The following is a 23,713-nucleotide window of genomic DNA, read 5'->3' on the forward strand; positions in this document are numbered from 1 at the left end:
TGACTTAGAAGAAAAGAGGGTTTATTTTAGCTTGCAGAATATAGTCCATCATTAAAAGAAGCCAAGGCAAGAACTGAAGCAGAGACAAAAGGGAGGAGGGAATTGTTGGTTTCTTCATGGCTCACTTGACCTGTTTTCTCCAACAGCTCAATCCTTCCCATATTCATCAGTAATGAAGAAAATGCTCCCACAGGCTTTTCTGTCTCTGTCTTCCCTCCCCCTCTTTGCCCTGCCTCTTCCTCTCCTCTCTGCAGTACTCCAAATTAGGATGAGATCTTTCATGTTCATTTTCCACCATTCACATTTGATCCTCAGATCCTTCCTATGGATGGTCATAGGATTTAATGCTATTTCCACACTCCATGCTTACACTAGCACACACCCAAAGAGTTGAGGAGAAATCCTTAAGCTTTGAAATTGCCATGGCGTGCAAGCCACCATGCAAACATTGTAACGAGGAGCAAACATTATTTGGGTATTAATTAGGTATAAATATTAATTAGGTGTAAATATTGTTCATAGGTATTAATTCAGGCACTCCTGCTAGTCTTGAGTTGGAAACGTTCCCCCCAAGCCTGTGTTTCAGGCACTTGTCCCCAGGAGGTGGTACTGTTTGGGGTGGGGTGGTGGGGCTTTGGAACCTGCCTGGCTATGGCTAGGAGCTGGTACAAGTAGACCTCTACAAGCGAATTCTACTGGTTATACCTGGCTCCTCATTCCCATCATGCTCTCTGCTTCCTGGTCAGTGCTGACGTGAACAATCTCCGTCACACACACGGGCTGTGGCGAATGGTGCTACTCCAACATGAGGGACTGAAAACCCCCTGAACTCATGAGCTGAAACAAAGCTTTCCACCCTTCAGTTATTTCTGTCCAGTAACAACGCAGCCACCGCAGTAAGCATGCAACCAGCGTGGGTGTGGTGTTTATTTTATTAAATGCATATATGGAAACATGTCAGTACTTAAACAGAACTTATGTACATCCCAGCAGGATAAAAATCTTCATTCTTATTAAATATTCAAACCTGTTTTGTCCAGTTGAAAGTTACTGAATAAAGGATGAACTGAGGACCAGTATGCACATATGAAGTCAAACGAATCATGTGGAGGATACATCTATCAACATACTGAGGATGGTGCACATCCCACATTGCTGTTATCAGTGAGAAAGATGATGAGAAGAAGCATCTCCACCGACTATCCAGGTGTTGGGCTGGGAAGCAGAGACTTCATATGTCAATTTTCTAAGCATTTCAGAGTCTTCTTCTATATCCCCAACATCTGAATATTCCCTAATGAGATCCCACAGAACCCTTAAAATACAAGAAACAAGTGCAATGGATTAGAAGAAACATAAACATTGGGGAGAAAAGAACAAGTCCAAGTAACCATGCAGGACAGATTCAACCAAACAGTTGAGGTTGTGATCAACAACTCCTGTCTTTAGCAGTTTTGCTATCAGAGCTTTAGCCCTGAATGCCATGGACTTCTCTAGGATTTTTTTTGGGGGGGGGGGGTGGCACCTCCTAAAGCACCTTCTAGGCTAATGATACTGTGCAGATGGCATGCCTTCTAGCCCATCCATTTGCCAGAGTGGAAAAGCAGCTTCCCAGTGTGGTCTGTGCAACTGTATTATTGTTCTGGCTGTGGTCCAGCATGACCTAGGGAGCTGCAGAGTGGTCCAGCGGAGAGTGGTCCAGGCACTCATTCCTGCATGATCCTCTACCAAGTGAGAGAGAAAGTGAATTCTGTTTTCTGCCATTCCCTGCAACTGTGGGTTGTGTTGCGACCCAGTGCTAGTCAGTGAGATATGTGAAGAAGTCCCTGGAAAATGCCACCTTTCTGCAGTGGGAGACACATACATATATATGTATGTATATACACAGATACATACATAAACATATACATATATATGTATCTCCAGATGGAGAAACCCACACACATACATATATTTTAACATATATATTTTACATATATATTTGTAGGTATAGATACATGTGTATGTATGTGTATGCATATGTGTACATGTATATATCCCTCAGAGAAGAAGCTGTTGCTATTTATGTTTTGCCTTGAACCATGGACCTGATACCTAAAACCAGCCATGCTGGAAAATCATGAGGAAACCCACAGGCATAGAAAGTTAGGGAGACGGGAGAGTGCTGTTGGGCCCAGGCCGCTGATGGCCAAGGATCGTCTCCATGTTGATGAAAATATGCCTTCCCAGATTTCAGCCAGCATGTTTTTCTATTGATCCATCTGCACAAACTCATGAGATTTGAACTCAGTGCCAACTTTCAGAGAAGTAACCACACAAAAGCAGCAGCATGTAACAAATTCTACAAATCAACCAGTTCACTTTTAATTTTGTATTGCATTTTGTTTTGTGTGTAGGTGTGCACATGCTCAGACACACACATATGGGCACATGTGGAGGTAGGAGCCAGCTTGCAGGAGTCAGGTGTGAGGCAAGGATCCAATTCAGGTAAATTAGCTTTAGGGATGAGGACCTTTACCTGCAGAGCCTCTCACCTGCCTCCGTTTACTTTTTAAATTCAAGGTTTAGATGTACATAGGATTTTAAAAGGTCTTGTTATCATTAAAAGCCATGCAAGTTTAGTGTAGACTGCCACGCAAAGCTATGTGCTGTCCGGACATCCCTGATCCCCGCCCTTGAGAATTCACCCCAATCCTTAGCTTCTTCTAAGGGAACTATTCATATACTGGTAGAAGAAATGTATAGCTCAGGGGGTCTAGATCTTTAAGTGGTCACCCATCAAGGCAAAGCATGCACTGTTAAAATCAGTGCTCATGAAGGCACATACTGGCCGGGCAGTGGTGGTGCACGTCTTTAATCCCAGCACTTGGGAGGCAGAGGCAGGTGGATTCCTGAGTTCCAGGCCAGCCTGGTCTACAGAGTGAGTTCCAGGACAGCCAGGGCTACACTACAGAGAAACCCAGTCTCAAATAAATAAATAAATAAATAAATAAATAAATAAATAAAACAAAACAACAACAAAAAAAGAGCTGTCAAGCCTCATCTGCGTTCAAGTGGATGATATCACTCCATTATCTTTCTAGCACACCATCTGGTGTAGGGCCAGGAAGGTCTGTCAGTGGGTAGAGCACATATCATGGAAATGTAGGCCTAGAGTTCCTATCCCCAGAACCCACAGAAATGGCAACTGCCTATAATCCCAGCCCTCAGAAGGTAGGGGCAGGGTCTTCGGGGGCAAGCTGCCTGTGAGGCTAATCAAATCAAGTCTTCTCTGGGTTCGAATGAGAGACTGCCCCAACTATTCAAGTAGAGAATAAACAGGAAGGCTTCCTTGTTAACCTGTGCCCTCTGCGTGCACATTCACACCTGCACACATGTGCCCCCAGGTATGGAAAAGCGCAGACATGCACATACACCAGACACACGTATTTTAAAACACAGTATTCATGCTTACTGCCTTTCCTCCTCGTTGATCTTACTCTTTAAGAGCTGCTTCAAATGGTTTTCAATAACCTGCAGAAAGTAGAAAATCCATGATGTTGGTCCTGTACTGGAACAACAAGGTGCACAACTGATGACTCTAACAGGCATAGCACCCTGACCACACTGTGCACAGCTTGGAGGCATACAGCCCAGGTATGTGGTAATTGTCCATGTCCTTATTGCTGGCTGCATATGCCATTATTCTGCATGGCAAGGTACGTGTGTGTGAGTTAGAGACGTGGTTATGAGTGATGCAATCCCTCACCACAATACAGTTCTTTCTCATTAATGCACTTGCTTATGAGAGACCGGCTCTGGGCTGAGGCCTGCATAGACAGATATTCCTAGCATTGCAGAAAACTGTTTCCCAAGGAGAAAGCATGCGTTTTTGTGTGACTGATGACACAGGCAGGCAGACGCTTTGGGAAACACTAGTATAGATAAACACAGGATTGCATATTTAAAAGATTCCTTACTTTTATTTTCTTCCTTAAGATTCTGTTGGCTGTTTCCAACTTTACAGCTTCGTTCTGAAAGCAAATGGTTTTAAGAATGAAACTTAGAGAGAAATGGTTGAGAATTTTTCTCTATAAAATTAAAAAGGCATTATGAGACTGGTGTGGTTATAAATTCAAGAGCGCTCAATACCACATCATTTGAAAAATACATATTTACTCTGGTCAGGGAAACAGGTAGGTTAACTGCAGATCTTCAACTCTCCCTCTGCTCCTCCAAATCCACTCCCCCAGTACAGTCCCCAGCTCCATAACAGACCACTGGCGGCAACTTCCCTTTGGCCCAGCTCCATCTCAGTTGATCACACAGATGTTCCCTTCCAAATTTCCTTTCCCCGCCCACCCATTGCTTTATCCCAGCTCCTTACTCCAGCAGGTACTCCCTGGGAGCTGGAGGCCTTATTCTCTTCTCCATTAGATCACCTGCTGCAGCCTTCTCCTCCTCTCTGCCCCCATCTCCAGCACACCACACAGATCTTCTCCAACCCTCCTCCCTACAATCCTGTTTCTCAGCCCCCAACCTGCCAGCCCGCCAAGTCAGAGAAGCCAGTAGGCCAGCTAAGCAGGTAGGCAAGCTGCAGATCCTCGCTCTTCTTCCTCTCCTCCACATCTAATGCTCAGTCTCATCCCCCAGCTCTGTAGCAGACTACCTGTTGTGGCCTCCCCTCATTTTCTTGCCCCATTCCCAGGGGACTAAGAAGATCCTGCCTTTCTCCCTCCTGTGGACCCCCTCAGTGCCACCCCTGCTAGTCTATACCCATTCCTAAGTGTCAGCTCCCAATACCCTGAAAGCACTTTTTACCCATGGCCACACATAGAGGATCCCAGAAGCATTCTGTACCAGGCAACAAGCAGCCACCACTCTCCTAAGGGCCAGCGAGGGAAATAGAATTTACAAAACATAACACCTATCTAACAAAGACAAGACCACGCATCAGCATCCAGAATTACAGTCTTCCCAAATCCAGATATCTAGAGGCCAGCATAGAAACACAAACAATAGAAACACTCTGCACAATATGTGTCCACCAGAGCCCAACAACCCTACCATAGCAGGCTCTCAGTATTGTAATGCAGTTGAAGCACAAGAAAAACACTGTAAAATAGCCTTTATAAAAAACAGACAACAATGGAAGGAAATGAATAAAAAGTTTAAAGATCTGAAAGTAGAAATAGAATCAAGAAAGAAAACCCAAACTGAGGGAAATCTGGAAATGAAGACACATTGCTCAGTTCATTTTATAAGGTCACAATTACACCAGTACTCCAACCACATAAAGAGCCAGCAAAAAAAAAAAAAAAAAAAAAAAATTACAGACCAATCTCCTTTATGAACATAAATGCAAAAATTCTCAATAAAATACTTTCAAACAATATAAGAACACATAAAAAGATCATCCATGATCAAGTAGCCTTCATCCTAGAGATCTAGGGATGGTTCAATATGTGAAAATCAAAAAAAATAATTCACTGTATGAACAAACTGAAAGAAAAACACCACATAATCATCTCATTAAATGCAGAAAAGGCCTTTGACAAAATCCACACCCTAAACCATAACAACCAACAACAACAACAAAACCTGCTGGAGGTCTAACTGTTCCTGATCTCAAGTTATACAACAAAGCTATAGTAACAAAAACAGCATGATATTGGCATAAAAGCAAACATGTTTATTAAGGGTATCGAATAGAAGATCCAGACATGAATCCACACACCTATGGACACCTGATTTTTTTTTTTATAAGAACGCAGAAATACACACTGGAAAAAGAAAGTTTCTTCAACAAACAGTGCTGGTCAAACCTGATGGCCCCAAGTGGAAGAATGCAAATAGATCTATATTTATCACCCTGCACAGAACAACTCCAAATGGAACAAATACCTCAACATAAAACTAGATGCACTGAACCTAGTAAAGGAGAAAGTATGGAGTAGCTTTGAACTTATTGGTACAGGGAAAGACTTTCTGAACAGAACACCAACAGTACAGATGCTGAGGTTAACAATTAATACATGAGACCTCATGAAACTGACAAGCTGCTGTAAGACATAGGACACTGATATTCAGACAAATGCTTTGTTCATCCAGCGTCAGAGAAGCTTCTTCCTGCAGCCAATGGGGACAAATTTAGAGACCCACAGAAAGGGAATCTGTGGAGAATGAGAGACCTAGGAACCCTCAGCCCTAAATGGGGGGATCACGATTCAGTCCCTCCCCACAGGACTTAGGGAACCATGAGGAAGAAGAGGTGGGAAAAAATGTAGGAGCCAGAAGGGAGGGAGGACCCCTAGAGGACAAGGCCCTCTAAGTCAACATGACTAGCAGGGATGGAGGCAAGCACAGGGCCTGCACAGGTCTGCACCACTTGAGATGCTAGAGATGAAAGATGTGTGAGTGAACACATGCCCCCAATTGCTAACACAGAAGCTAGTTCCAATTGGTAACCATTTGCAAAGGAAAATTAAATTTCTTTCAAGGGAGTCTCACTGGGAAAATAAACTAAAGGGTAGGCTGCCTGTCCACCAACAGATGGTAGACAGAAAACAAATTCAACTGTATCTTTGGAGGTCTCTGGTCTCATAATGTCATGTCAGGGCTCTTTCTTTCTTTTATCTTAATTTTTATTTTATCTCAAGAGAGAGGAGAGAGAGAGAGAGAGAGAGAGAGAGAGAGAGAGAGAGAGAGAGAGAGAGAGAGAGAGAATTTTCCTTCTTTCTTTCTTTTTAGCCTACAGGTCCTTCGTGTATACATTATGGCTTCCAATTGAATGTTTTTATGATTCCTGGGTGTGCAGGTGAGTGGGTCTCTTTTTCTTGTGCCTTCTCTCAGACCTTTTCTTTCTCTCTGATTGTTTTCTCTAGTTGTGATATGTTAGATTTTGTTTTCTGTCTTATTATATTTTATTTCATTATTATCCCATAACAGTGTGTTTGTATTAAAGTAAGAGACAGAATGGAGGTGCATCTGGACAGGAGAGGATGTGGTAAGGAGCAGAGGAAGAGGAAACCATAATCGGGTGTATTTTCAATAAAAGGAAAAAATAAAATGGATATTTAAACCATTGAACAAGAGGCACAATAATAGGAAAGAGCCTTGAGTCAAACCCTGTAGATACTGAATTACAGAGGGCTCCTTGGATAACCCGCTACTAGAGGCAAAGTGAAATATAAATGTGGAAACCAGGCATGGGGACATACTGTTAATCCAGTACTTGGGATGCTAAGATCCAGAGTTCACAATTTACCTTAGCTATATGGTGACTTTGAAGTCACATGGGGTATATAGGTCCTGTCCCAAAATGGCCAGAGAGTTCAAATATATGTCATTTTATTTTCTTTGCTTTATCAGGCTTCACAGATCTTGCCTCTTATTCTTAGAAATCGGAGGTCTGTGGCAAGCCTGTGTTGAGCACCTCCAGCAGTCCTGAAGACTCTCAGCATGTTGGAGCAATAGCTCTTCATTTGTGTTTAAAACAGCATGCCATCAAGCATGTAATTTTCTGCCAAACAGTATAACCATAATTTTACATACACTGAGAAAAGGCATAATTCTTGGAACCCACTTAACTGTGGTGTTTGCCTTACCGTGGTGTCTAGAAAACAGCCCACAGCATCACCAAGGTGTGCTTGCATTTAGAAGAAACATATGTAGCTGCAGTAGCAGCAACTGGTTATTAAGCATGATCTAGGAAAAAGTGTGGAAGCTGGAGAGATGGCTCAGCAGTTAAGCGCACTTCCTGTTCTTCTAGAGGCCCAGAGTTCCCAGCACCCATGGCAGGCAGCTCACAAACACCTATTGCAGCTCCAGGGAATACAATACCCTCTTCAGGCCTCTCTTTGTAAGCACCAGTACACATGGTGGGCTCACACACATACACACACACACACACACACATACCTCCAAAAAATAAATAAGTATAACCAAGAGAGTTGAAACAGTGAAACAGCACTACAGGGGGGCTATAAGAACCTATAGACCCATCTGTGGTTTAGACCAACACTGTCCTTCTATGCACTTAGTAATTCTTGTTCTGAGTTAAAAACAAAAAAACACTGCACCACTAAAATCCATGGGACTTGCAACAGGAGGTACTATTAGGTCCCATTCCACAGGGCTCTGGGTCTCCCTGTCCCAAAGCTCTGACAGGGACACAGACCCCTGCCACCTCTGTTCTGGTCCCAGCCAGACCTCCTTTGCTCTACGTAGCCACTTCACCGTTTGGAGGGAGAGCATATTTTGGACTAAGCTTCATGAGATATTAAGCAAGACAGGCGTAAGTATTGAGGTGGGGTGATTTGCATACCTCTATGCTTTTAATGCTGTTCTCAGCGATATCTGACACTCTCGTGTGCACCAGGGTTTCTTTGATGTGCTTCTCAAGCGCTTTCATCTCATCCCATTTCTCAAAGATTTCACACCTCCTCTTCTCCACCCTTTCAATCAGAGTGAGCTGCTGCTCGTCTTGTATCTTCTTACTAGCTAATTCTGGAAATAGTTTGGAAAGCAGTTACTATGTTTAGTGTTTCAGCTCTTATTAAGTGTGGCATGTGTAGTGTCAAATATGTTACATACCACTAGAGTGTAACTATGTATGTATAATATACATCATATATTCAGCTATATAACACATAGCTTAGGGTAACTCAAACAGATTAATAAAAAGTATCTGTTCCAAAGAAATAGGGCATTCCTCTCCTGATATATTCATATAACTCCATAAGTATCTGTGATGTCTAGTATTGCAGAAACTGGGGCTAGGTGGAGAGGGCCAGTTGGGAATGATGACCAGAATCTTTTCCAGGTTTGCTTTCTAACAGTGCATACTTGCAAGAAACTTCATGAAAATGATGGGGCAGGGAGGGGGAGGGCTCATCCTGGAGAGACCCATTTGAACAACACGTGGTTTGGCTCAGGTTTAAGGAGAATCTGCCAAAGATTGAGAAACTTGAGCCTGAAGTGTGAACAGGAATTAGAGAGGTGCATGGCATGGGGAGGTATATCCAAACACCCAGAGAAGATACAAGAAGGGCGGCAGGCGGCACTGGAAAGTACTTACCCAATTTTTCCTTTGCAGACTGCAGCAATAAGCTCTCGGCCTCCAGGTCATTCCTGAGCCTAAAAATCAATAGGAAAATAGAACCTATTGGGTTAGGTTAGGCCTTGTTGACTCTGTCCATTTTATAGTATGAGTTGTATGTGTTTATGTGTATATGTGTTTATGTGTGTATGTTTATGTATGTGTGTATGTGAATGTGTATATATATATATGTGTGTGTGTGTGTGGTGTATGTGTGTTTATGTGTATATGTGTGTATGTGAATGTGTGTATATATATATGTGTGTGTGGTATATGTGTGTCTATGTGTTTATGTGTGTATGTTTGTGTATGTGTGCATGTGAATGTGTGTATATATATATGTGTGTGTGTATTTGTGTCTGTCTATGTGTTTATGTGTGTATGTTTGTGTATGTATATGTGTATATATATGTGAATATGTGTGTTATGAATGTGTATGTGTATGTGCATGTGTGTATGTATGTATATATGTATATGAGTGTGTATGTTTGTATGTATATGTATGTGTGTATACTTATATATTCCATTGTGGATATATATATATATATAACATAGTACCCCTGGGGGCAGAGGTTGATGTCAAGTATCTTCCTTAATCACTCCCCACCTTATACTTCGAGGCAGTCTCTCACTTGAGTCCAGAGCTCGCTATTCAGCTAGTCTTACTTGCCAGCCTCATCGGAGGAATCCTGTTTCCACTTCACACATCTCTGTACAAGGAAACCACCACACCCAATCTGCATTTACATGGGTGCTGGGGATCTGAATTGTCTTTCAGCTTTCATAAAGCATGTTCTCCCTACACAGATACTCTCCAGCCCAAGAACCACAGTCTGTTAACTTATTGAGACAAACACACTGATCGTCAAACTTTCCAACACAAAATACACTCTGAGGATGGCTATAAGGAGCACAATCCAGTCCAGTTACCAAGGAAAGACATTTTCTCACTAAGATGTATATATGAGTGTGTGTATATATGTATGTATATATAGGTATGTATATATACACCATTGCATATATACCACTAAAGATGGAAGGCTAACAAGATGGCTCAGTGGATAAAAATACTTAACTACCCAAGTTCAATCCCTGGGCCCCACATGGTGAAGGGAGAGAACTGACACCTATAAACTCTCCTCTGACCTCCATACATATACTGTGGCATGTACATACCCACACACATACACATAGAAAGAAAGAGGGGAGATGAAAAGAGAGATGGAGGGAGGAGAGAAAAATGTAGAAGAGATGGCTTGGTGGCTGAAGTGCTTGCTGTACAGCTGGGAGGACCTGAGTCTGATCCCCTGTCAGCATCCCTGTGAGAAACACACACGTCTAATCCTCACACTTGGAGGAGGAACAAGAGGATCCCAGGGGCCCACTGCTTAACCAGTCTGGCCAACTCATAAGCTCCAGGTTCAGTGAAAAACTGTCTCAAAATGGTAGAAAGTGATAGAAGACACACAATATTTATTTCTTGCCTCCATATAGGCAAGCACATTAACTTTCATCCACACTCACATGTAAATGGACACCTATCGCATACATATAATGAAGCAAAAAATAATTCTTTACAGTTTTCAGTCTGGGACCAACCACAAATCAAAGGACCCTGGAACTGACGTGGGGGTGTATGCTGCAGTCCCATGCCTTTGCAGGCATCCCAAAGAGAGAATTTACAGATGCTGCCACGTTTGACTAAAAGTAAATTACAAGAAATATAGAAAGAAGAAGAGCAAATGAGCCCCAGAAGGCTCTCTGCACTTTAGCTCAGTGTCAAAGCCAGCGGAACTGAACATCCTATGCCTCCTGTATTTCAGAAGGATTCTGGCAGGTGTTGCTTGTATCCTGGGGATTGTTCTGCTCTGTCTGAAGATGACTCCAAAGATGGCTTAAAGCCACATGTCTACACAGCAGGTAATGGTTTAATACTTCCTCATGTTCTAGACTGAGGTCTCAATGGATGGAACAGAGGCTGCGGTATGTAAATTCAGAGGGTGTAGTCTTCTGAGATCTCTTTCACGGCCCGCTCTTACACATTATATATTCTTTGTTCTGTTGTTCTGTATTTCTTCTTTCCAACCTTTAGCTCTACGTGAGTTGGATTTTATTTGCCTATCTGTCATGTCGACCAACTTTCACTCTCCTCTCAGTTCCAGTCCCTTGGTTGTTTTGCTGCTCTTGGCCCCTATATATGCCTTATATTCTTACCCAAAACAATCCCTGAGCATGTCATGGTGAAATTTCCATCTATGGTCTATTTTTTATTCTGTCAGCTACCTCTTTAGTTAGCTGTGTCATGTTTTATTTGTTGTTGTTGTCATCATTTGACTTCTGTGCTTAACTTTTATGTTTCTGCCTTGTGGTTGTTTTCATGTCCTGAAATGCTCTTCTGTGAATATCTAATTGATACCTTTTTCCTTGAAATTACTATCAACATGACCAGATAATCATCACATCACTATCACCATCATCCCCATCATCATCCCACCACCACTACCACCATTACTTTCATTACCATCACCATCATCATCATCGTGACTATGGTCATCATTACCATCCTCATCATGAACATCATCATTATCATTGCCATCATTACTATCATTGCTATACTCCTCTTCCTCCTCCTCATCACTACCGCTATCATCACCATCATCCTCATGACTACCATCATCATTACCATCCTCATCAAGTACATCATCATCTCCATCATTACCATCATCACTACACTCCTCATTATCTTCCTCTTCCTCCTCCTCATCACCACTACCACCATCATGATCACTATCATTCTCCTCTTCCTCCCCCTCCTCCTCCTCTTCCTCCTCCATCTCCTCTTCTTCCTCATCACCACCACCACCACCATCATAATCATTGCTGCCATCATAGCCAAGACTCTATGCTCCATTCATCAGATGCACTGTGCTCCTGTGCTTGGAGTCTTCCTCCTTCTCCCGAGGTGGCTTTATTTGGTTCTTAGCCTTCTGGCTCCACCCCTGTCTTGGCTGCTCTCTGAAGCAGAAGATGGACAGTGGAGATGGGTGATGTTTCTACTGTCTGTTTTTAACTTTGGATACTCTGGCAGTGAAATCCTAAACTTCTGACTGTGAGTCTGACTTATACACCAGCCTCAAAGTTGAATCATCAGCTCTCTGCTCTCACTGTCTCCTCCTCACCCTACAGCCTTCTGGAACGATCTCACGGGGGAGCAGCTAGAAACAGCATTCTTGATTCATCACATGGGCCACACATGCGGGGTGGACCTACAGAGGACCCTGCAGTAACTCTCTCTCTCTCGCATTGGGATTCCCTGAGCACCCTAGAGCTCAAGGCAGACACACGCTGCATGACGTGCTGGAGCAGACCTTGCTCATTCCCCTCCTCTCTGTCTTCCTCCAGGCCAAGTATATATAGTCTGTAATGTTCTGCACCCCCCCCCATTGTCCCATGGGATTGTGTTGCTTTCTCTGGGATTCATAAATAGTGAATATCCATTTTATGACTTTCCTGTCTGGCTTGACCACACCCTTGGACCTTAATCCTCCAGTCAGGGCCTCTAAGAGAATGAAGTGGACACGGGTCAGACAATAGCAGTGCAAATGTTGAGGAGCACATGGCTACAAGGGGGGCACTTGGCCTAAGCCTGAAGAAGTGTCACCTATAAGGTGCAATGTGATCATTCATAGCCAATCCTTCAGGTCCTTGGGGAGAGCAGGAGTTCATGGTGGCCATGCTTTGAGAGAGTTTTAGAGCAAACTAAAGTGAGTGGCAGCGCTCTTTCCCTGTGGTTATGCACTGATAACATAGTCAAGTTTTTGCTTCTTAGAACAGTTTGTGTTGGGTTGGTTTAGAATTGCTCTTGTCTTTTATATGTTAGCCCTTACAAATAACAACAGTGACTTCATTCTGTATAACTGCTCAGAGTGGTTACAGGATGTTCTAAGTTAGTAGAGTCAGAGGTTCTCTCTGGCCCTGCTACTCTCTGTCCCATCAGAAAGTCCTTCAGAGACCTCCAAGAGCTTGCCATCAGGGCAGTGTACTTGGTCCACCATAGTCATATGCAGTTGCTTACGGAAGAGTCCAGGTTAATGAGACAACAATGGTGCAGGTAGCACACCACACAAGCCAATGCAAGAAAAACATGGATACTGTTCATTTTAAGGTTGTGTTGAGTATCAACAGAAACTTTACCAGAATCACACAGCTGGTGCCTTACTTGTTGTTGTGCTCCAAGGCTGCCAAGGCAGCCTGCTGTAGCGTCCTCAGATGCTCCTTGGCTTGGTCAATGTCACCGCTGTGCACAGGGCTCTTCTCCAACCCCTTGACTTCAGCCAAGAGCCGCTACCAAGAACAAAGCACACAAAGGGTAAGATGGACAGGTAGGATGCTCTGGCCTGGATATTATTTGCCTATGGCCCAGGGGTCCTAAGGTAAAGTGTGAATTCCAACTAAATTCATGCACTGGGACAGCTGGAAGGAAGGGAAAAATATTGGCAAAGTTCTAAGTAAAATCACTTTCACAATAGCTTAAGACTTTCATTTTCCTGAGAATTCTTAAGAATGGCAGGGGTTTCACAGTTTCTTTGTAGAGTTGGGTTGAGGAAATACATTGAATAAAGGCCTGTGTATATCATTATTAATTATTTCAAATGTGTGAGAGATGATCTTAATCGCCAATCTTTATGTGGACATAAAGACATGTGGGGCTCATACTGGATAATATCAGCTCAGGCTAGTGGCCTCTGCCTCATTAGGTGATCCTTGGGGCTTCAGGAATAAGAAGACCTCTGGATGCCTGCAAGCTCCCTCATTTTTATGCTTGATTGAGATGTGGGGATGAATTGTCCTTTCTGTTCCACACAGAGTAAGGCACAGCTCGGTCCTCAGAGACAGGGGCTGCTTCTACTATTTATCATCTATCCATGTACCCATTTATTTTTCTATCACATATCAGTCCATCCATCCATCCATCCATCCATCCATCCATCCATCTATCTACTATTTACTTATCTATCATCTATCTATCTATTTAATGTTAACGTGTATGGGTATTTTGCCTGTGTATATGTCAGTGCACCACATGCATGCATAGTGTCTGTGAATGCCAGAAGAGGGAATCAGTTCCCTTTGAACTGGCATTACAGATAGTTGTGAGCCACCTATGAGGATGCTGGGAACTGAACCTGAGTCCTCTACAAGAGCAGCCAGTGCTTTTAATCTCTGAGCTACCTCTCCAAGCTTATTATCATATAGCATGAAAAGTCTCAGAACATAGAATGCAATGCCCACGTGTGCTTTTTTAAATTATTATTAAAATGCAATTTAGTACTGATTTTGTTTGGGGGTTGTCATTGGTTTGTATTTGTTTTGTTGTTTGCTGTTGTTTTAGGGTTTAGTTTCTTTTTTGTCATATAAAGTAAGAAATTATATTTTCCACTCAGAAGATAGAGTTACTAATCTCAAGGTATGACCTTCTTGGAGGTTTTGGAGCTCTGTGTCATGGCCATGGGCCATTCCCTACTAGAACACTGCATGCTGACCTACTGACCTACTGACCTATTGACCTACTGACCCACTGACCCACTTTCCCACCAAGACTGATGGGAAAGCTGTCAGCAGTTACATGAGGAGCCAGTGATCTGTTCTGTGGCTCTGGGGCACCTGCTGTCACCACTTACCCAGTCTGAGTGACAACAGGATGCTATTTTCTGGTAATCACTGTAACATCATTTATGTTCCTAGTCATGTGTGGTGGCAGTGGTTAGGGAGTGACCCATTGCTGTTTTAATGTATAGGCTAGATCCTCACCTGCAGAACTTTAGCTTGATATAAGAATCATCCCTTAAAAAAAAAAAGAAACAACAGCCACTTTTGCATGACAGAGAAACAAATGGGACTTCCTGGGTCGAGAGTCTCCTGAGATACAAATCTCTTGGGGTCCTTCCTGATGGTTATTACCTGATACTGTGCTGTGGGCTGTGAGTCCAGGAGAGCTGCCATGTAGAGTTCATATTCATCCTGTGCAAACACACACAGACACATAAAAACACAACGGTGTCCCCAGGCTCGTGTATGGAAGTAGACTACATGAATGTAGATACTTACACACACGAGCAGCCATGTGTGCATACAGGGGCCAGAGGTTGACACTCCCCACCCCATGTCTGCTCATATGCCAGCTAGAGTTACAGGCCAGCAAGCTGGGCTCCTCCTGTGTCTCTGCCTTGTTCAAGAAACACCTAGCTTCTATGTGGGGGCTAGAGGTTAAGAGTCAGAGTCTTGTGTTTACTCACTGAGCACTTTATGCAGTAAGCCACCTCCCCAGGCCCAAGGATGACATTTTATTTTTTTTACACAAACAAATCACATAAGCATTAAGGATATCTCATTAACTTCAGACATCCTTAATACAACCCTGTGTATAAACTGTTTCTGCAACATGCTCAAGCACACATGCACATGAACTTATAAAATCGAATTGTCATTGAATCCTAATGACTACCAACTAACTACTGGATCAGTTCAAGTTCTTGTTGTGAAAAACCTTGACATGCATCCAACATATGCCCTGCTATGTATAGTTCTGAGACCTACGAAAGGTGAGGAGGCCAGGGTCCTGGGAGCTAGGCAGCACATGGCCCTTGTCTTAGTCAGGGTTTCTATTCCTGCACAAACATCATGACCAAGAAGCAAGTTGGGGAGGAAAGGGTTTATTCAGCTTACTTCCACATGGCTGTTTATCACAAAGGAAGTCAGGACTGGAACTCAAGCAGGTCAGGAAGCAGGAGCTGATGCAGAGGCCATGGAGAGATGTTCTTTTCTGGCTTGCTTCTCCTGGCTTGCTCAGCCTGCTCTCTTATAGAACCCAAGACTTCCAGCCCAGGGATGGCACCACCCACAAGGGGCCCTACCCCCTTGATCACTAATTGAGAAAATGCCCCACAGCTGGATCTCATGGAGGCACTTCCCCAACTGAAGCTCCCTTCTCTGTGATAACTCCAGCCTGTGTCAAGTTGATACACAAAACCAGCCAGTACAGCCCTCATTACCTATCTTTTGCCATTAGGAAAATCAAAGCACAGGCCTTGTGGTAGTTTAGATGAGAATTGTACCCCACAGGCTCGTGTATTTGAACACGTGGTACTTTGGTGAAGGTTATGGAGCCTTTCGTTGGTGATGCCAACTGAAGGAGGGCTTTGAGTACATATAGCCTGGCCCTACTTCCTATTATTGCTCTTCTTCCTGTGCATGGATTAAAACTTTGATCAACCAGCTTCCTGCTTCTGCTGCCAGGTCTTCCCTGCCTGTTGCTATGGCTCCCAACTCGATGGACTTTATCCTTCTGAAACCATAAGCTAAAATAAACACCTTCATCCATATTTTGCCTTTAGTTTGAGTGTTTTACCACAGCAACAGACAATTAACTAGTACAGGCCTTGAACAACTTAACACTCAAACTGGGATTCCACACAGCTACTTCTATCACAAAATCATAACAGACTTAAAAAAACCTAAAAAGATCCATATAAACATATAAGTGCCTAGCTCTGAAGACTAGCTTATATGCCAAGTTGTCCAGAACTTGTAATGGGGACTGTGATTTCTGTTAGGCATGAGATCCTTCTGTGTGCAAGCTGCTGTGTGTGCATGAGCAGATGCGTGTGCACAGTGTCACGCTTGTCCTGGATAGTTCTCAACCATCCCGTGGAAATGTGTGCAATTACCTTAATCTCTTTCAGGAGATCCCCGAAGATCAAAGAGCTGTTGCAAATATCCTCAAAGATTTCCCCAAAGACCTGCAACCTGTTGAACTGCTGAGGGTTACAGGTGCATATTCTCTGGAGCTCCTAGAGAGAAGATGGAGAGTCAGTTCCTGAAACGGGTAGGGTCCTCGTGCTTCTCTCAGAACAGTCTTTGCTCCTGAGAAATCAGTCAGAAAAGGCTACATAGGCACTGGGCCCTGCAGAGAGGCTGGCAAATCTGTGAGCCATGTCACTGTGTGTGACATTTTCCTTACCCACCCCTGCTTTCTGCATTCATAGGCTCATTCTCTGCCCCTCATCACCCACCCCCGACACTGCCCTGACACACACCCTCAGGACCCTTCACTTTCCCACAGTATACTTAGGCTCAAAACCTGGGCTCTGGCTCTCTGACACATATATGGCTCTTTCCTCTCCTCTACTGAATACTGCCTAAGTTAGATTCCTTCCCAGCCTACAGTCACTTCACACATCCCAGCTTCCACCATCATTTCTAACCCAATAGCCTCTGTGCCATCACTTGCCCAGACTCTTCTCTCTCATCTTCTATAAGAGGTAAGGGAGACATTTTCCTGGAGTCCAAACACAGTATTTCTATAGCTGCTGGTCATGAATTCACCACCGGTTTACCCGTCAAACATCACCTTATTGACCATATTGTGTGTTAGAGGCACCAGCAGCTTTGCTGCATTCTACCTGGGCACCTCACGGAGATACCTCAGGATGAGTCGGAGCCCACAAGGGTCTTTGAGCTTCAGTCTCATGTTGACAGCATTGCTGAGTCCCCTCCCCTTACCTTCTTCAGTCTGTTCTCATGGGTCACAGCTACCTTGCTCCCTGTGAAATCATACTTCAGAATATCTTCCTTTGCCAGCACTTCTCTTTGGAAACTCAAGAACTTCTTGTATCTGTCGGCTTTTGTTATACCAGCTAGGTAGGAGCTGATGTAACGGTACACATCCCTGCCTGGGGCAGACCTGGAGCACTGGCGACTGGATACCATCTCTGAGTATCTGAGCACTTTCATCTCTGGCAGCCTGAGTTCTTCCTTCATGTGTGTTTCCCGAGAAAATGCACGTCTTTCCCTTAGTTCCTTTTCCTCCTCCTCCTGTGGAAACGTGGAGGTGTCATCTTCTTTGAGAGCACGGGAGGACTGCATGTGTGGGTTCAGGTACCTGAACAGTGGAGTGTTGTGTGTGTCATTGGGATGCAGGGCTGTGTTCACTGTAAAGTGAACCCAAGCATCCTTCATCTCTGATACTTGTTTGTTTCTGGAGACAGAGGAGCTGGTGGGTGTGGAGCTGGTGGGTTTCTCCCATGACTTGTTTGCATTGCGCCAGTGCTGCAAAATGGTCTCGGGTGGCTTGTAGAGGTTCTTGGGGTTCAAGTGTCCTAAAGTGTACACATAGATGTCCTCCCTGTGGTCCTTCTGGAGTTGGGTCAGGAGTTTCCTCAGGTTGCAGAGAGTCTTAACACCCTGTGTCTCACAGTGCTTCCAGTTAAGGTAAACTGCTCAGGAGAGAAAAAACACAATGGTGAGGCCTCTCCTGCATCCATGCAAAGGCAGCCCTGTTGCATGTCTGTCATAGAAGAGAGGGGTCTTCAAAGAGGGTCAGGAAATGGCACCCAGCATCATCCTTATAAATCCAAGACACCTGTGGCCACCTCAGGTGTAGCTGAGTATAAAGAGCACAGGGGGGTGCCCTAGGTGCTAATGGTCATAAAACCCACAGCCCTTCAAGACCAATGTGCTGGATAATCTTAATTGTCAACGGGACCCAACGTTCAATCGCCTGTGAAGGAACTCTCAGGCAGAGATGGTCCAGGTCAGTTCAGCCCTTACGGGGATATCTGTCCAGGGTTGTTTCTATGCACCCTGAGGCATCATTTTCTGCCACAAGTACAGTGTCCACAGATATCTACAACACCAGAGGCATAACTTCTGAGAGGGTCCTGGGAGAGATAAACAAATGTCACCCCTTCTGCAAGGTTGGGGCTTCTCTTGTCCCCACAGCCACTAAGACTCCGGCTCCAGGTGGTAGGCCGGGCTCGCCTAAGTCTTGAGGAGCAGCATAAGTCTAAGTTAGAAGGATGTTCCTATAACCACCATTTGTCACAGCTGAATGTCCTCAGGATGAGCCCATCTGTAAGTAGCTACACCACCATCTAGAGGGATGCTGGGATGCTTATGAGACCCTTCCAGGTCTAGCCTTAATGGGGCACAGCTGCTTGCTAAGTCCAGCTCATCACCAGCTGGTGGACTACTCTTGTATGGACACTTGAGCCCAAAAAGGCAGGATGAATGGGGACTTTCAGAACCTATGCTAGATGCAGTTCCACATATGCTCCCAGTCCTGGTGTAAAAACATCATCTGGAGGGTCAGGACACACCTTGGGAGGAACGGAAGGCCAACAGAACTTCCTGCTGTTTCACAGTAGCCACAGAGTGTACCAGCCAGGACCAGAGAGCTCCAAGCTCCAAGTACTCTGCTCTGGCATCACAGAACCAGAACCCAGTATTGGAAGCCTCAGGAAATCTCTCTCAGATTTGTTCTCCTTGTCAGAATCCACTTCCTACTGTAGCATGGCAGAGCCTCCTCCGACACCCCCATGGCTGGCCAGGTAGCTCTACCCCCTGGAAACCATTCATTTTCTCTGACGTGGAGCCCTACATCTCTGAGTGAGTAATGGCTTTTCATCTTTTGCTTCTAGTCATCAGGTTCCTATGATGCTACGTGGTCTTGGGCAATGGGACACGGACATCACCAATGCCCCTCCCATCTTGTTTTTGTCCCTGGGAGTGTTGCCTGGGGTCACACCAGGCTCTAAATAAGCTCTGGCCATCTCAGGATTTTGTCCCCTTAGGGATGTGGTCAAAACCAGCTGCCAGCCACCCCAGCATAGCTTAGGTTAAAATGAGACACACACTGTCCTACATGAGTGACTATGTATGGCTGGATGGTGAGACAAATACTCCTGGGAATAGGGTTTTTAAGACTTCCCCCATCGATCAGCTCAGTACAATTGATAAATGCCCTTATCAATTGATAAAATATTAATGTGACTTTTATCAAAACTGATAGTCCTGTATCTCATCCAAAACATGAACAGAAAGAGGAGGAAAAAATGTGTTTCACCAACTGTGGGAAGGTACATGCTGCGTCAGAGCCATCTTTCTGTTAGTTTATGTCCAGAAAAGACTCAAAGCAACCAGTCTAATGAGACTTTTCTAATTAGCACAGCAGTTCTCAACTTCCCTAACGTTGTGTCCCTTAAATACAGTTCCTCATGTTGACCCCAACCACAAAATTATTTAGTGGCTACTTCATAACTGTAACTTTGGGACTGTTGTGAACGGAGATGTAAATATCTGGTATGCAGAATGTCTGATATGCTACCTCTGTGAAAGGGTGATTCAACCACCAAAGGGTGTTAACTCACAGGTTCAGAAACACTGGCTTACCAGGGTTTTATATAACTTGCATGAGAGTTGGCAAAGTCAGATGCCATTCTCTCAGCCAGGATCTTACACTCCTTACCACGTGCTCTGTTCCAACTGTGCATAGTCAGACACTAGCAGTCTGCGCCTCCCACCGTGTGTCTGCCCAGCTCCCAAAGACAAGGAAGCCTACCCTAATCCTTGGCAAGTGCTACTCCCTCATAATTGATCTGAAAACAAATCGGCTTTGAGGAAAAACAAGCTTTAAAAGGTTGTTAATGGATAAAATAGCATCAGGGTTGATGGATAAAAATGTCAATTAAATTAAATACCTGAAATTTTTATCATTTAATATGGTATTTTTTTTTTTTAGATATGTATCTTTTGGGGTTGGATGGGGGGATATAAACAACAGCCTTTAACATGAAGATCATTTGGGACCTTATTTCTCAACCCAACCAGCCTCTGATTCTGTTTCTGATTCTATGAGCAGCATTCAGGCAAGCCCTGGGGAGCAAGAAGAGAAAGTGCTTGGAACGTGGTGGAAGATCTGTGCTCCGAGGTCACCAAGGGAGGACTGTGAGTGGGAGATTGTAGCGAACGTGTAGAACAAAATAAAGACACAAAGTGGAGGCCCTTCTTTTCACTGTCCTAACATCAAGCCAGCACTGATAGCAGAAGTCAGTACCTGGGTATAAACAGCAAATGCCCTGGGATCAGGTAACCCACACAGAATCAGGAGCAGGGGCCAAAGACCGCATGCGCACCAGTGCCACACTCAGCTCTCTTTCTGTTCATCCTGGGCCCCACCCAGGGAACAGATTGGGTCTTCCCACCCACAGCCCATTTAAGAAAACCCCTCAGGGCATGTCCCCAGGGCAAACCTCATCTAGACTTTCTTTTGAGAGTTCCTTCCTGGATGTTATTTTGTGTCAGGTTGATAATCAAAAATAGCTATCACCTTGGTGTCTGGGTTTTAGGATTTTATAGGAGGGATACCTCTCTCCAAGGTACTGACCAACACACACATGCACACCATACAAGCAAAAACTAGACCAGCCTCAGAAGGGTCATAAAAATCCAGGCTTCAGGAAGCTCAGTAGATGCTGGTCTCCAATGTTCCTCAGCGGACATGATTCCCAGGCATACTCTAATGATAAGAGACCATGTCTCCCAGCAGATGCCCTGCCAATGGCCTGGCTCTGACCCTTGTGGGTGTTGAGTGTCCAGCAGGCTGGCTGACCTAGCTAAGCACAACTGAGGCTGTCACACAGTTAGCCTCGCCACCCTCACAGGACATCTGCAGTGGAGCCAGCATCCCCTCAATGTCAGTGACCTCCCATCACTGGATGTGGACACAGGGGTTGGCTGTGCACTGGACAGTAGACTTGTAACCTGTTGCTCTAGCAACACTCCCTGAGCGAACTCTGCCTCTGGATACTGGTGGCGTCACTTAGAGCTGGCTGTTAGGTTGTTAGATTAATTTCACATGAGTTATCACCGCCCCCTTTATTACGTATGGACAATCAACTGTGAATTCGAAACAGACACCTGACTGTCTGCCTGCCTCTCTGACTTATAAGTCAGGTACCAAGTGAGTGATGTGATGCAGGAAGTTTTGCAAAACTTTAAAACAAAAGGCACTGAACTAGTATAGTGAGCCCCTCCATCCCTTTCCCTCTAAGGTACTTACCAACACACACACACACACACACACACACACTCTCCATACACCTTTACACACATACTAACACACACGCCAAGGTGATAGTTACTTTTGATTATCAGCCTGGCACAAAATAGAATCCAGGAAGGAACTTTCAAAAGAAATTGTCTAGATGAAGTTGTCCTGTGGCTATGCCCTGAGGGGTTTTCTTAAGTGGGCTGAGGTGGGAAGACCTACTCTGTTTCCTGGCAGGGGCCCTGGAGCTGAGTGGAGCTGAGTGGAGCACTGGTGCGCATGCATTCTTTGCTCTCTGTTTCCGGTTGCGGACAGAAGTAGCCGGCTTCCTTAAGCTTCTGAAGGGTCTAAGAATCTCTGGGTCCAAACAAACCCTCCTGATCCAGGAGCTGATTTTCTGCCACCAGAAAGGTTTTTAATTTCAGAACCACTTCTGAGAAACCAGCTTTCCCAGACAAACATCAACTGGGCCAGACAAACACAAAAATAGAGGCAGACCACTTACAATCAGGCGCCAGATCCTCAGCCATCGCATCGCCTCTTTGGTCGCGGGCTGCCAACAACGGAAGCTGCAGTTGCCACGGAAACAGTAAATATTCCTAGCCCCTCCCCCACAGTGTAACTCTGGGGCCCGGCCACAGGGTGGCAGAATAACAGAATAGCCAGTAATAGGCCGCCTTCCTCAGCCAGGCCTGGGAGCCCTGGAGGGATGCTCACTGGCTTTACTTTGCAAAACAAAACAAGGCAGATTCCTTACAGAGCACAGGACAAAAGGTAACTGGTATCCCCAGCGATCATACCTCTGCTGCAGTCCTTGGTTCCAGTACATAGGAAGCTAAAGAAGAGGGCTGATGTGTTTCTAGACAAGCGATAGGATTACCAACTGAGATCCTCGAGTTTAGGCAGGGAGGGAAGAACTCTGGTTTGCACAAGGCGTTAGTAAAAGCAGCACTTCCCCCACCTCTGGAAAGTGTTCATCTTATTTTTTTTCCTACAGCTGAAAAATATTCTTCCAAGTCATGGGTTATGTCAGCATAATCATTCTACCCCTTAGGTGACAAAAATCAGAATGTCAAGGGTAAATATGTGTCGATCCTTAAGGATACAGTAAAACCCGTATTCCCTCCTATTGAAGGAGAAGTATATTCAATTATTATCGGTGCAACCCACTGACCTGTCAAAACTGAGCTGGATTTCTGTGGAAGCAAATCCCTGGCTTATTGCCCATGTTGTCCCCACGTGGGGGAGGGGGTAGATTCTGAAAGCCAAGGGATGGAAGGACTAGACACCTGGGTTCACCCAGGGAAGAGTCCTGAGCAGAATGGCCAAGTGCTATGGAAAGCCAGGAAAAACAGAGTTGCAGCTAGCCCCAGGTGACCTATAACCTTGACTTATGACTCCGGCAATGAATTCTGACCCAGAGCCTAGGCTCCTTTCAGCCTGGTGGAAAAGTGACTTTGTACTGCTTTCCAGCTGTCAGAATTTGTCAGAATTATCCCCTTTGGTGTAAGGGAATTAGCAATTTTTCTATAGTGCCAGGCTGGAACTTAGGTCTTCAGAGGCAAATGCATGCCCAACCGCGGAGCCACACCCCCAGCCCCTCCCTGGTCTGGCTCAAGGCAGAAGTAGTGGTGATGGCAGGGGGTGAGGGGGTGGAGCGCATGTGCACTCAGCAGTCTGCCCCTGTTTTGGGTTTCTATTGCTGTCATAAACACTACGACCAAAAGCAACTTGGGGAGGAGGGCGTT

General features: G+C 44.7%; 1 protein-coding gene across 1 annotated transcript; it reads right to left on the minus strand.

Annotated features, from left to right (window-relative positions):
* Positions 1–984: 984 nt before the first annotated feature.
* Positions 985–22,565, minus strand: CUNH6orf118 (chromosome unknown C6orf118 homolog). The gene is made up of 10 exons (XM_031353695.1): positions 22,471–22,565; positions 17,642–18,354; positions 16,807–16,929; positions 15,041–15,100; positions 13,299–13,423; positions 9,059–9,117; positions 8,306–8,487; positions 3,960–4,013; positions 3,455–3,513; positions 985–1,315 (listed from the first exon to the last, which is right to left on the minus strand). Exons 1-10 carry the CDS (start codon positions 22,493–22,495, stop codon positions 1,162–1,164), a joined length of 1,554 nt encoding a protein of 517 aa, XP_031209555.1. The 5' UTR covers positions 22,496–22,565; the 3' UTR covers positions 985–1,161.
* Between the last annotated feature and the right edge of the window lie 1,148 nt (positions 22,566–23,713).

This window comes from Mastomys coucha, unplaced genomic scaffold (assembly GCF_008632895.1).
Source record: "Mastomys coucha isolate ucsf_1 unplaced genomic scaffold, UCSF_Mcou_1 pScaffold5, whole genome shotgun sequence".
In the NCBI taxonomy this organism is placed as follows: Eukaryota; Metazoa; Chordata; class Mammalia; order Rodentia; family Muridae; genus Mastomys; species Mastomys coucha.